The sequence below is a fragment of the Lactuca virosa genome, chromosome 3 (assembly GCF_052849685.1).
Source record: "Lactuca virosa cultivar CGN04683 chromosome 3, Lactuca_virosa_CGN04683_v6, whole genome shotgun sequence".
NCBI classification, from domain to species: Eukaryota; Viridiplantae; Streptophyta; class Magnoliopsida; order Asterales; family Asteraceae; genus Lactuca; species Lactuca virosa.
The window spans coordinates 41,291,242-41,305,343 of record NC_136428.1 but is presented as its reverse complement, the minus strand read 5'-3'; the positions used below and the strand labels follow the sequence as shown (position 1 = coordinate 41,305,343).

The window sequence follows — 14,102 nt, the reverse complement described above, 5'->3', positions numbered from 1 at the left end:
TTGGAGAGTGTGTGAGACCTCTCGAGAGTATGTGTGACCCTGCCGTTTATGTGTTTATTTCAGAATGGTGGTTACGCGTCATGGAGCAGGAGGTTCAGGGTCGAGATCAGGATCAGGATCAGGCTCGGGTGCTGGATCTGAGCAGGTTGATGGCGGGCTACGCAAGTTCATCGTGTCTGAGATCACGAGGGGTATCCTTGAGTCGACCCCGATCATTTTCGGGTCGATCAAGGAAGGGATTGTCGAGCTGGTGGAGGATCGCCTCCAGGTATTCAGGAGTGACTTGGCGTCCAGCCAGTCGGGGATGCGCACTCTGTCCTTCAAGGACTTCAGGGGGAGTGGTGCGCCAGACTTTCACGGGGTGAAGGACCCCATTGTGGCCAGGAGATGGATTGCATACATCGAGTCTGCACAGTTGACGAGCTTCTGCCCGGAGGGGTCGAAGGTCCGCTTTGCCGCAGGTTGTTTGAGGGATCGAGCCAGAGATTGGTGGGAGTTAGTGGGTGATTCACTGGGGGCCCCAGCCATTGAGTCTATGACTTGGTCAGATTTTATGACCAGGTTCAGGGTTGAGTTTGTGCCAGCCGTGGAGCTTCAGCAGCTGGCCATGGAGTTTCTTGATATGAGGCAGACTACTGAGACTATGGCGGAGATCACCGCCAAGTTCTGGGAGAGGGCCTTGTTGGTGCCTCAGTATGCAGGGGATGAGGAGATGCGGAAGACCCGCTATCATGATATGTTGAGGTCTGACATTCGAGAGCATGTCAGCTATTCTGCTTCCCGACTCTGGATTCCATGATTGCCAGGGCGAGGGAGAGGGAGATTGATTTAGAGCACCTCAGGAAGAGGAAAGCGGAGACATGACAGGTTGTTGGGGTTCCAGGTAAGAAACCCAAGGGATTTGACGCTAAGTCGAAGGGCCAGCCGGGTCGGGACCGCTGTGGGAAATGCGGTAGGTCACACGAGGGAGTTTGCCGCACTGGGTCGGGATCAGGCTGCTATAAGTGCAGCAAGACCGGACATTTTTGGCAGGGATTGTACTGCTCCTGCCCCCACTGTTCAGACATCAGACCTGATTTGCTTTCATTGCAATCATAGGGGCCATAAAAAGGCCAACTGCCCCAGGTTGACAGCAGCAGCAGCAACACCAGTGGTGGCGCCAACCCCAGCGACTACTCGAGTTACGGATGGCCGGAAGGTCAAGTCAGAGGCTCCAGTAGTGAGGAGTCGAGCTTTCTAGTTGACAGCCGAGGAGGCACGCGCCGCACCCGATGTGGTGACGGGTATGGTTTCTTCTCTCTAACTCTTATTATAGGTCGCTTGTGATATTGATGTATTATGCTATATGTTCTGTTTAGGATCGTTCCATGTGAACGGTATCCCAGTTCAGGTGTTGTTTGACTCGGGTGCTACCCGATCATTTGTCTCTCTTGCGCTTAGCAAGAGGTTCCCTGAGTCTTCGGGCATGTTGGATTGCCCTCTAGAGGTCGAGATTGCGGACAACCGATCAGCGAGAGCATCATAGGTTTTCAGGTATTATGTTTTGAGGTTGTTCGAGGAACAATTCTTGGTGAATTTGGTTCCCATACCATTTCGGGGGAACAAGGTTATTGTAGGGATGGATTGGTTGAGCCCCAATGGGGCAGTGATCGACTGTGCGCAGCAGTTGGTTCAGATCAGGACCCCAGGAGGGGGAGAACTGGTGATTCAGGGAGAGAGGCCACAACACGGACCGACTTTATGTTCAGCAGCGAAGGCTAGGCGGTACCTCCAGCAAGGTTGTGCAGGGTATGTCGCCTATGTTATGGATACCCGGGAGGCGGGTCAGGCGACGGTGAGTGATGTGCCAGTGGTACGAGAGTACGTGGATGTATTTCCATAGGAGTTGCCTGGGATACCTCCGGAGAGGCAGGTGGAGTTCAGGATCGACATGGTCCCTGGTGCGGCTCCAATAGCCAAGGCACCGTACCGGTTGGATCCTCCTGAGATGCAGGAGTTGTTTACACAGCTGCAGGAGTTGTTAGACAAGGGATTCATCAGACCGAGCAGTTCACCTTGGGGAGCCCCGATTCTATTTGTGAAGAAGAAGGACGGGTCGCATCGGATGTGTATAGACTACCGGGAGCTGAATAAGGTAACGGTGAAGAACCGTTACCCACTCCCGAGGATCGATGATCTCTTTGACCAGCTCCAGGGAGCATCTTGGTTCTCCAAGATTGATCTGCGTTCAGGTTATCATCAGATGAGGGTCAGAGAGGAGGATGTGCAGAAGACTGCTTTTCGGACATGATATGGTCACTATGAGTTCGTGGTGATGCCTTTCGGGCTCACCAATGCTCCTGCCGCGTTCATGGACCTCATGAACCGTGTGTGCAGGCCGATGTTAGATCGATCTGTGATAGTTTTCATCGATGACATCTTGGTCTATTCCAAGACTCGGAAGCAACATGAGGAGCACTTGCGGGAGGTGTTGGATACCCTGAGGAGGGAGAGCTTGTATGCCAAGTTCTCCAAGTGTGAGTTCTGGTTGCGCGAGGTGCAGTTTCTTGGGCACCTTGTCAACCAGAACGAGATTTCGGTCAACCCGGCCAAAGTGGAGTCCGTGATGAGGTGGGAGGTCCCGAGGTCTCCATCTGAGATTCGGAGCTTCCTGGGACTGGCAGGTTATTATCGGAGATTCATTCAGGACTTCTCCAAGATATCCGTGCCCTTGACCCGTTTGACAAGGAAAGTCGTGGTCTTTCGCTGGGGGCCTGAGCAGCAGGCCACATTCGAGACATTGAGACAGAGGTTGTGCGAGGCGCCAACCTTAGCCCTGCCAGAGGGCGTGGAGGATTTTGTTGTGTATTGCGATGCGTCCATCTCGGGTTTGGGCACGGTATTGATGCAGAGGGGGCATGTTATCGCCTACGCTTCGAGGCAGCTGAAGCCTCATGAAGCGAACTATCCGACGCATGACTTGGAGTTGGGGGCAGTTGTTTTCGCCCTCAAGATTTGGCGTCATTATCTCTATGGGGTCCTTTGTACCATTTATACAGACCATAAGAGTTTGAGGTATCTCATGGATCAGCCGATTCTGAACATGAGGCAGCGTCGGTGGCTGGATGTGGTGAAGTATTATGATTGTGAGATCCTCTACCACCCGGGGAAGGCCAATGTCGTGGCCGATGCGCTTAGCCGCAAGGCAGTGCCGACCAGAGATGTTTGTTTGAGGATGACGGTGGTGACTCCGCTGTTGGAGCAGATCCGAGAGGCCCAGCAGGAGGCTATGAAGGAGAACATCGCAAGAGTGAGCGTATTGTGGGCCAGATTTCCTCCTTCGATTATGACAGTCGCGGATTGTTGACACTACACCGTAGAGTGTGGGTCCCATATCATGGAGGTGTGCACCAGGTATTGATGGAGGAGGCGCACAAATCCAGGTTTTCCATCCATCCCGGGGCGACAAAGATGTACAGAGATCTCCATCCTGATTATTGGTGGCCCTGTATGAAGCGGGATATAGCTTGGTATGTTGAGAGATGCCTGACCTGCAGGAAGGTCAAGGCTGAGCACCAGAGGCATCACGGCAAGATGCAGCCGCTGGACATCCCCATGTGGAAATGGGAATATATTACCATGGATTTCATCACAAAGCTTCCCAGGACCGCTCGGGGAGCAGATTCCATATGGGTCATCGTGGATCGGTTGACCAAGAGTGCCCATTTCATACCGATCCGGGAGAGCATTTCGGCCGAGAGGTTGGTCGACATCTATATTCGGGAGGTTGTGGCCCGACACGGAGTGCCAGTCTCAGTGATTTCTGACATGGATGTGCGGTTCACTTCCAGGTTCTGGAAGAAGTTTCATGACGAGCTGGGTACTCGCCTGCACTTTAGCACCGCTTTTCACCCGCAGACGAATGGTCAGAGTGAGCAGACCATCCAGACTCTGGAGGATATGCTTCGGACGTGTGTTTTAGACTTCGGAGGTAGTTGAGATACTTACCTTCCTTTGACTGAGTTTTCCTATAATAACAACTATCATGCGAGTATTGACCGTCCTCCCTTTGAGATGTTGTACGGGAGGAAGAGCAGGACCCCGATATGCTTGGGTGAGGTTGGACAGAGGGTGATGGGGAGTACCGAAGTGGTACTCAAGACTACGGAGCGGATCCAACAGGTGCGGAGCAGGCTTCAGACTGCTCAGAATCGTCAGAAAATTTATGTCGACAGGCATCGTTCGGACCTAGAATTCCAGGTCATGGATATGGTGCTCCTGAAGGTGTCATCTTGGAAAGGCGTCATTCGGTTTACGAAGCGGGGCAAGTTGGGCCCCAGGTACATTGGACCTTTCAGGGTCGTCGCCTGGGTGGGCAAGGTGGCGTATAGGTTGGACCTGCCAACCGAACTCAGTCAGATTCATAACACTTTTCACGTCTCCTAGTTACGGAAGTGTCTCGTGGACGATTCGGCAGTGGTGCCTTTGGAGGATATTCAGGTGGATGACAGCCTGAACTACATTGAACGGCCTGTGGCGATCCTCGACAGGAAGTCGAAGGATCTAAGGAACAAGAGGGTGGAGCTGGTGAAGGTGCAATGGCAGCATCGCAAGGGCTCAGAATGGACGTGGGAGCCGGAGGACGAGATGAGGGAGCACTACCCCGAGCTTTTTCAGGACTCAACAGCAGACTTCGAGGACGAAGTCTAAAATAAGTGAGGGAGATTTGTAACACATGGTTCCTGGTACGTATTTAAATTCAAGTATTTTGGTGTTCTACTCTGGGACTCGACGAGTTGGAGGCCCAACTCGTTGAGTAGACTCAACATTATGCGGGGGTTTTAGTGATCTACTCGATGAGTCGGGGGACCGACTCGACGAGTAGGAGTTGTCTGGACAAAACCCTAATATTTGGGTTTGCACCCTATTTAAACAACTTATAACGCCCCAACACAGCCTCCATTGTTCCTCCCAACCCAAAGAAAGCCCTAACTCGAAACCCTAGCCATTATTGTGTGTTCTTGAGCTTGTTGGTACCTTTTTGTGTGTTTTGAAGTTGGAAAGGAGGAAGGAAGTTTGGGAGTTCAAGTAGAAGCAAGAAGATCCAGAGGTTTTGCTCCATTCTCAGCTCATTCTAGGTAAAAAGCTGGAACCTTGACCATCTATCTCTTAGATTTTGATTTAGGGCTATTTCTACCCTTTTTATGAGTTTAGAGAAGCTAAAATCGGATTTTGTGGGGGTGCTTGGAGTTGCACTCCAGATCTGAAGCTATTGGGGGTCCTTATAGCATAAAGGTGTCAGCTTTGTTGCCATAAGCACCCCATGCATCTTGTAGACTTCTTTTATGGATTTTGAGCCAAAAACCCCCATGCATGGACGTCAAGATTGGAACTTTACGTATAAAATGGACCCTAGGAGGTCTGATCTATGGTTTTGATGCAATAAGAACCATTATAACCGACTGTATAGTTTTGGACAAAGAGAGACTCGGCGAGTCGGGACGCATTTTTCCCCCAAACGTCTTTTGGAAATGGCTTTGGTTGAGTGGAAGGAACACTCAGCCTGCTAAGGGTTTGTTTTGGACCTAGAAATCATAGGACTCGACGAGTGGACGAACAGACTCGGCGAGTTCAAGACAATGTCCCAACCACATGAAGATGGACTCGACGAGTTCAAGGAGAACTCGGCGAGTCATAGATGAAGATGAACTCGATGAGTTCAAGGACGAACTCGGCGAGTCGGTTGAAGATAGTCTGATGTGTTATTGAAGGCGAACTCGTCGAGCTCTTGCTAGACTCGACGAGTAGGGACGAGATTATGGCATTTTGTGGATATGGGGACTCGGCGAGTTGGTGGACCAACTCGGCGAGTCGAGTCAACCAGATGTTGACTTTAACCAGATGATTGACCATCGACCAAGGTGTTGACCTTGACTTTGTCTTGGGCTGGAGTTGACCCTTGTAAGGGTTACGAGGATGAATTGATAAGTCAGAAAAGTTGTTGTGTAGGGATTGAGGATTCAAGGAGAGTTGGTTTTCATACCAGGATCAGTGCAGACACTACACGACTTTGAGGTGAGTCTCCTCCTAGTAGGAGTGGGTCTACGGCCACAATGCCGGCCCACAAGTAAGAGTATTGGATAGATGATTGTCTTTGTGATAATTATCTAGTGTTGATACGAGATATGTTTATTGTGCCTGACATGATTATTGTGCTTGATATGTTTACTGTGCTTGATATGCTTACTGTGCTTGATATGTGTTAGCAGTAGTAGGGGGTTAAATAGTCCCCGGTTACCGGTTGAAACATACCGAAGGGGAGGGTAGCTCCCAGTTACCGGTTGAAAGATACCGAAGGGGAGGTTAGTTCCCGATTACCGGTTGAAAGATAGCGAGGAAGGAGACTAGCTCCTGGTTATGCCCGACAGTTACCGGTTGAAAGATACCGAAGATTATGCATTTTTTTGGTATGGGTATGATGGGGGAACTCACTAAGCTTTGTGCTTACGGCTTTTAGTTTTGGTTTCAGGTACCTCTCCATCTAAGGGAAGGAGCCAGCGGGGTAGCAGCGCACCACACATCCACACATGATATTCCGCATTTGAGAAACCTGGGATTGTACTCTGATATTAAACTATTTGCTAAAATGGTTTTGAGACTTGTGATTTGAGACTTTATGTTTGAAAGGCTTTCAATGCTGTTTTCCGTTAGCTATTTTTACAAGTAATATACTTTAAAACAAAAAAAAATTGGGTCTCGATTTTGGGATGTTACACTACCTTTTTGGGCCTAGATGCTTGAGTCCTCTTTGGGACATCTGAGTAAGGATATTTTAGACCAAGTGAAGGTTTGGGCTTTTGGATAAAGTCCAAGTTGGAGTTAGGCCCAAATTGGAAAGTTGGGCCAAATATGGGCCTGTGATGGTTTATTTAGTGTTTGGGCCTTTTGGGTCAAGTTTTGGGCCTAAGGATAAAGAGCCCATTTACCCTAATCTTGGGGTGTTAGCCTAGATTGTAATCAAAGTATTAACTAGGTGATTTTATATTGTTATAGTGCGGGATTTCCGGGAGCCAGCAGTCAAAGACTTTTAGTAAGAATTCAGCAATGTGAGGTGAGTTGTCCTCACTATACTCTCGGGTTGAAGGCACCAATGTCGGCCCTTTTGATTGTATCATGATTTATCGTATGCTTGCTATGCTGTAGTGATCTGTTAGATCGATATCCTGGTAGATAGGATGTGCTTTGTTGTAGTGATTTGTTAGATCGGTATGACTGCTTGTATATGCTAGCTAGGTTTGACTATGTTATATGTGGATATGTGATGATGGGTTTGGTTAAGTCGGTCCTGCTGTGTGCAGAAGGCCAACAGACCCAGGGCGGCCCGGATAGACTGAAGGCATGTGAGGCGGACCAATCAGGCCGAAGACCCGGAGAACGGTCCAGAAAGGTTGAAGGCCCGGTGCGACGGTCCAGACATGATGAAGGTTCTGTATGCATGCTGTTGATGTGATATCTATGTTTATGTGTTGTTGAGGTATTTTGGGGAAATTCACTAAAAATTTGGGCTTACAGTTTTGGGTTATGTTTCAGGTACCTCAGATGATCGTGGGAAGGCAAAGGCTTAATCGTGCACCTCCTCATGTTATGTTTTGTGATTTTGGGAAAAACTCTGATGTCAAACATGTTTTGAAAACTGCAATGTAAACAATTAAGATTTTGGATGGCTTGAAAATGTTTAAATTTTTATGAAATTTTATGAATGTTACAAGTTGGTATTAGAGCCCTTGGTTTGAGTGAATTTGAGGAACACTCGTGTGAATCCAGTCTCAAACTAAGGAGAAAGATTTTTAAAATAATTTTCAAATGGTTTTCAAAATGATTGAGGAGGATGCAAGGTGTACGATCAGCCGGAGCCAGTAGTGACCCCAAATTACCCCATAGTTACTTGAGATTATGTTATGTTATGATTAGAACAGCATGCTAGTGATAGGATAGGGATCCTCAGGAATCGTATGATAGAATTGCCTGATATTTGATTCCTTATCTCTTGTAGAGTACTCTATTGATTGTTGTATGACTGTTTCATGTGTGAACTAACTATTGAATGAACGCGCTAAGTCCCATACTGCATGGGTTAAATGGTCTTGGGATGGGGGTGGGGGATTTGGCCCTGCTGTGCAGCTCTTTTCTCAGTCCAACCGTTGTGGGATTGAATCCTTTAGCCTAGGATTGTTTAAGTTATGTAGTATGTGATAGTGTTCATGCGATAGTTATCTGGCACCAATGGAGGGTCGTGTGGTAGTTGGTGGTAGGATGAGTTATATGGGGTCAGCCGACCAGTCGCGATATGTGTAGCTTTCCTCTAGGAAGTGAGGATAGAGAGCTTGTGTATGCTAGAGTGCAATGTATTGTTAGGGTGGTTGTGATGATCATTTGGGACAACTATACATGGGCAGGTCCTCGACTTGTAGATGTTAAGGAACCTCATACGGACTACGAACTGTAGGTATGAATGACTTATTCATGTGGGTAATTTTTTCGCCCCATGATCGTCTTATTAGCACATGTCGCTAAGGAATCCCCGAGGCAACATCGTTCACTTAGAGATTCTTTAGGATAAATCCTTTGAGATTATCAGTTAGGACCAGCAAGTGAGAATAACGAGAATGGGTAATCAAGTTATTTTTTTGATGTGAATTATATAATTATAACAAATTAATTATAATATTATGGGTTGAAAACCCTATGTACTTACCAGGTTTTCCAACCTAACCCACTCAGTTTACTTGAATCACAGATAATTAAATAAAGATACATAGGTAATGATTTATGTATATGCTGAGATATTCGAGGAGATACTTATCATCATTATGTAGAGACTTTGTAAGTCTCCGTTTATGCTTATGTTTCTTGTATCATTTATGGCATCCTCAACATTAATAAATCAATGGAAACATTTCTTCAAAAATACTTTTACGGGACCAAGTTCCACATTAATGAATAAACTCTATATTTAAGCATAAATAAAAAGTTTTAAAATAACTGTGAAATTGGGGATGTCACACATTGTCTCTAAGAGGTCCAAAATTTATAGAGTATATGATATATTCATAAAGAGAAAAAATTAATTTATCTAAAACTTATAGAAGAAGTATTTTACTTTAAGTTAGTTGTTTTTGTAATGTCGTGGCCATATTTGTATTTTTTAATAATAATAGTGCATTTTATAACGGTGTGTTTATTTTTGATTTACTTTTCATTATATTTAAGACTTTGGGCCCCATTTTTTCTTTTCTCCCCGGGCCTACTATATCTTTAGACCGGTCCTGATCATTTAATATATCTGAAACCATGAAATCAAACTGTAAGCCAAATCTTAGTGAGTTCCTCCAAAATACTCCACACAACAATACAATAACAATTACATTACATGTATATAGGGTTTGTTCAGCCGTGGCCTCTATCAAGGGTTTGTTCGCATATTGCCTCAACCCAACCATCCAAGGTTTGTTGGATTATAGCCTCAACTTAACCATCCTTGGTTTGTTGGTCTACCACATGAAGCAGTACCAACTTAACCCACCGTCCAGGATTTTTTGGCCTCCTACCTTAACCCAACCACCAATATGTTGACGTATGCAACAGATAATAGAAATAAACAAGTACATGTAATCATACAGATCTACAAATCTAACAGGTCACTACACCATACCAACATTCTATGTATATATATATATATATATATATATATATATATATATCAGATTACACAACACAACTTAGTAGGCCGACATTGGTGCCTTCGACCCACGAGTACAGTGAGGAAAACTCACCTCAAAGTATAGAAAATAGCCGAATTGATCACTGGTCCAAATATTAGTTCTATAGGCCACCTAAACATCAAACAGAGACCAGGCCACAATTTACTACTCAAATTACCCCATTTGACCTAAAGTCAAACTTGGTCAAAGTAAACGGTCAAAAGTGAACATTCAACCTGATCACGCCTTGCGTAGAGTCTAAGATGGAAATTACGGGGAAATGTGGCTCTACGCCCTGCGTAAGAGAAGTTACGCCCTGCATACTCCATGAAACTTCAAATTAATCAATAAGCTATTTATTCATACCAATTTCTATTCCAATTCTCAGATTTGGTTCCTAATAGCTCCATAATGGATAAAGTTTCCAATTTTATCCATTAGGATGGTCCAAACAACCAATATCTAGTCTTTAACTCTCAAAGGAACCAAAAATGCATCTTGCTCAACGTAATCCATTAAGTTCAAATCTCTAACCTTCATATCTGAATCAATATGATGTTTAAATGGATAAAGTTTCCAACTTTATCCATAACAAGGTTACAAACTTTCAAGATCTAAACTTTTTGCACTAAAATGACCAAAAATACTAACACAACTTGTATCGCCACAAGCACCAAAGAACAACTTTCCATGTCCAATAAGTCCCAAGAGTGTTCTATATAGCTCAAAAGGTGCTAGAGTTGCCTCAACTCCCAAACACAAGCTCAAAGGACCAAAAAGTGACAAAAATGGCCAATAACAAGATCTAAGAAATCAACGAGCAAGATAAAAGTTTTTTACTCACAATGGTCCAGAAATGAAGCAACCTTGCTGGATCTATACGTGAATCCTTCTTTCATACACTTTACAAACACCTTGTTCTTCAAGATTCACCATTCCAATGGATAAATAAGCCCATAAAAGATACCAAGGCTCAAAACAAGCAAGAGGAGGCTAGGTTTTCTCAATAAATGATCTTAGGTGATGGAGGTTGGTCATGAGAGGGTTTCCCATAAGTTAGAGCCCTTAAATATGGCTTAAAACTGAAGAATTAGGGTTTTGATATGTCGCAATTACGCCATGCGTAACCTAATTTACGTCACGCGTAGCCCATTAGAAACGTGATCCACATTCAACAAGTTACGCCCTGCATAATTTGATTACGCCACGTGTAACAGCTATGCCCTGTATAACGCCCCGAATAGGACAAAGCCACCAATTTCCAATTCAACTTCAAACGACCATAACTTCTTCGTTTCAACTCCGTTTTCGGCGTTCTTTATATGCATAGAAAGGTATTGAAGAGCCCCACAACCTTAGCTAGTTACTTTTGACTAAAAACATGTCAAACTAAAATCCTTAATTCATGCAAGAAACCCGAGATATCACCTTTCCAATTTTACCATTTGCTTTAAGGTACAAACCGAGGGCTTTAGTTACTTAATCCAACATTACCAACATCCGAAAAGGCCTAATCTTGATATTATGTAATATTTTGGTTCTTTTTGAATATCTTAAGACTTGTCTCTAAATTTGCATAGCTCATGACTTTTACACTATTTTTGTCCTAATCTTGATATTTCAAAACAAATCAACATTATTAAACCGTTTTCTAAATATTATAGTTTTCTTCCTAGGATCTTGGCACGACCAAGATCTTCGGCATATCTTAAGATCTAAAGTATTTCACAATTTAACATTTTATTCTAAACATCACACCATACTTACTAATTTGGTTATGAATTAGTTTATCAATTTTTGACCAAAACAAGTAGATGTCGACAAACATGTATATATCATGGAATAGAGCTACTGGTTCACATATATTACCTTCGACATATATATGTACAAATACTTGTTAATTGGTCATACAATGGGATGAGTAAAGCATATGCAAACAATAACATATATTGTAATAACCATATACAACAAGGTGAGCAATAGTATTGAAATTCCTTACCTGAATCGGTACTGCTTTTATTAAATATGAGACGATATTCGATACTCTAAAATCATGAAATTCGGGATTGCTAGTACCGAAAACCGATACCATGCCGGGTACCGGTAACGTTTGTTCGGTTTGGTGCTCAGTATAGACTTTTCACTCAATTCGGTATTCAAGAATCTTGATTCGGTACCGGATCCGTGTTATGTTCTTCCCTAATATACAACATATCAGTAGAAAGTAGTAACAAAAAATAAACCTCAAAACAAAATCATCCAATATTTAATTATTTTTTTTTAGAATAGCGAGGTAGTATATGTATAGATTGAACTCATGATCTTATTTTTACGCCAAATGGACCAATCCAAACTTATATATTTAATTAGTTAGAAAATAAATTTGAACAACACAAACGGATAAGATATGTATGAAGGGATATAGGCTAGTACTACTCAAATAATAAGCATGAAAATACCTCTTTATCATGTAATGTTCTAAAAATAGTCTAACTCCTTCATTTCTAATCTCAAGCTAGATTTTGCACTTTTTTTTAGTTCTCTCCTCCTCATGCAATCAATCATGACCGAATCCACATTTATATGGTCTTCACCGGTAGCCTCCTTTGCAGGTGTCCAGTGTCCACACCACCTCAATCTTTCTTCCGTTCATTTTGTGATTCTTTGGGGTCTAATATCATAATTCTAAACTCTATGGGCATAAATGAAAATTGAAAGGTAATCATATATTTTTATTGAAACCGAGAAGAAAATGATTTTGGCGGGAAGTGATGAGTTCGTCGGTGGTAGAGCCAGAATCGCCGGATCTGGTTTGTGAACTCGATAATGTTCAAGGCATGGTTGATGCCCTCACCTCAGTCCGATGGAAGCGCTATCAGGTTCGTTTCGCTTTTCCGAAATTTGCAACAAGATTTTTTTAATGGAAACCTAGGGTTTGATCGTCTTCAGTTTAATCATCAATCTAGGGTTGTTGTATGGGGGATTGTGCTAATAGCTAGCTTTTTCTGATATATTAGGATGCAGTTCTGGAATTAAGCGAACATGGAATCGTATTGATTGTTGAGGATACTGGATGTCTTCAAGCAAAGGTTTATCTACAACGAGAGGTATTATAACACGCCTAAATTTAAATTGAAAAACGTTTACACTTTATCCATCACTTAACTTTAAAGTAACATCTGCTTCTTGATCTTCCATTGTAGCTTTTTGTTCGTTACGAATACAGTGCAAACGGGCGACCTAGGTTTGGAGTAAGCTTAGGGTTATTCGTGGATTGCCTCAACACATTTTGCATTCCTGGACACTCGAGCACAATTGAATTCCAATATCCAGGCCCTGATATGCAGCTTCTTCTCAAGTACTTTTGGAACTCCTTTTTTCTTTTCTTTGATGGATCTGTGGATAATCTCTGATGCTAAATTTTCTTTTGTTAGATCTACTGATTCGTTAAGTGCTTGCACTTATGCTGAAATCAGAACTAGAATCCCTGACACAATTTCATGGGACTACAATTTTGAACCTGTTGGAAGCACTCCCATCAGTTTTACTGTTAAAGTAATAACCTAATTTCTCTCTCTAGCATATCATTTGTAGTAGTAATTCATGTTAAACTTTTTAAAAAACTATGTATCTGGTTTGAATTTTGAAGTCATCAGCATTGAAAGAAGCCATTGATGATCTTGAATGGCCTGGATCAAGCATCCAAATCACCCTGCAACCAACACCTCCATCAGTTACTTTTAAAGGCGAAGGCCATGGAGACTTACAGATAGACTTCATGTATTATGCAAACACAGATCTCCTTGTTGCATTCAACTGTGATCAAATTGATTCTCACAGGCATGTATTTCCTTCTCTCTTTCTGTCACTGTCACTGTCACTGTCACTGTCACTGTCAGTTTATCAGTGTCTTGTAATGTTGACATTGTAGGTACAAGTACAAGTTTCTTCGTGCAACAACTTCTAATATACCGAGTAGTGTGATTAAAGATAATAGAGGAAGTAAGTTGACTATTGGGAGAGGAGGGATGTTAAAAGTTCAACATTTGGTGTCTGTTGTAAGGCCTTCTGGTTCTCACTCACATGTAGATTCTGGTGGGTATCAGCAGCCTAGTCGTATTGCTTATATTGAGTTTTTTGTGAAGCCGGAGGTTGTTGAAGACAATGTTAATGATTCCTAGAAATCAACAAAAAGTAATCTTAATCGTTAACATGAGTTGTATGTTGTTGGAGGAGATAAAGAGTGATTGTTTTAGTAGGGTGAAGTGGATATTTATTTATATACAATTTTGGATTTAATCGTTAAGATGAATGTTGAACTGTTTTTATGTATTTATTAACATTGTGCAAGAAACATCATCC

The 14,102-nt window shown here is 43.3% G+C and overlaps 1 protein-coding gene across 1 annotated transcript; it reads left to right on the top strand.

Moving 5' to 3' along the window:
* The first annotated feature begins 12,197 nt into the window (after positions 1-12,197).
* LOC145165531 (PCNA domain-containing protein) lies at positions 12,198-14,076 on the top strand. Its single transcript, XM_079084261.1, has 6 exons — positions 12,198-12,619; positions 12,758-12,847; positions 12,944-13,098; positions 13,175-13,295; positions 13,390-13,580; positions 13,672-14,076. Exons 1-6 carry the CDS (start codon positions 12,512-12,514, stop codon positions 13,919-13,921), a joined length of 915 nt encoding a protein of 304 aa, XP_078940387.1. The 5' UTR covers positions 12,198-12,511; the 3' UTR covers positions 13,922-14,076.
* Positions 14,077-14,102: the final 26 nt, after the last annotated feature.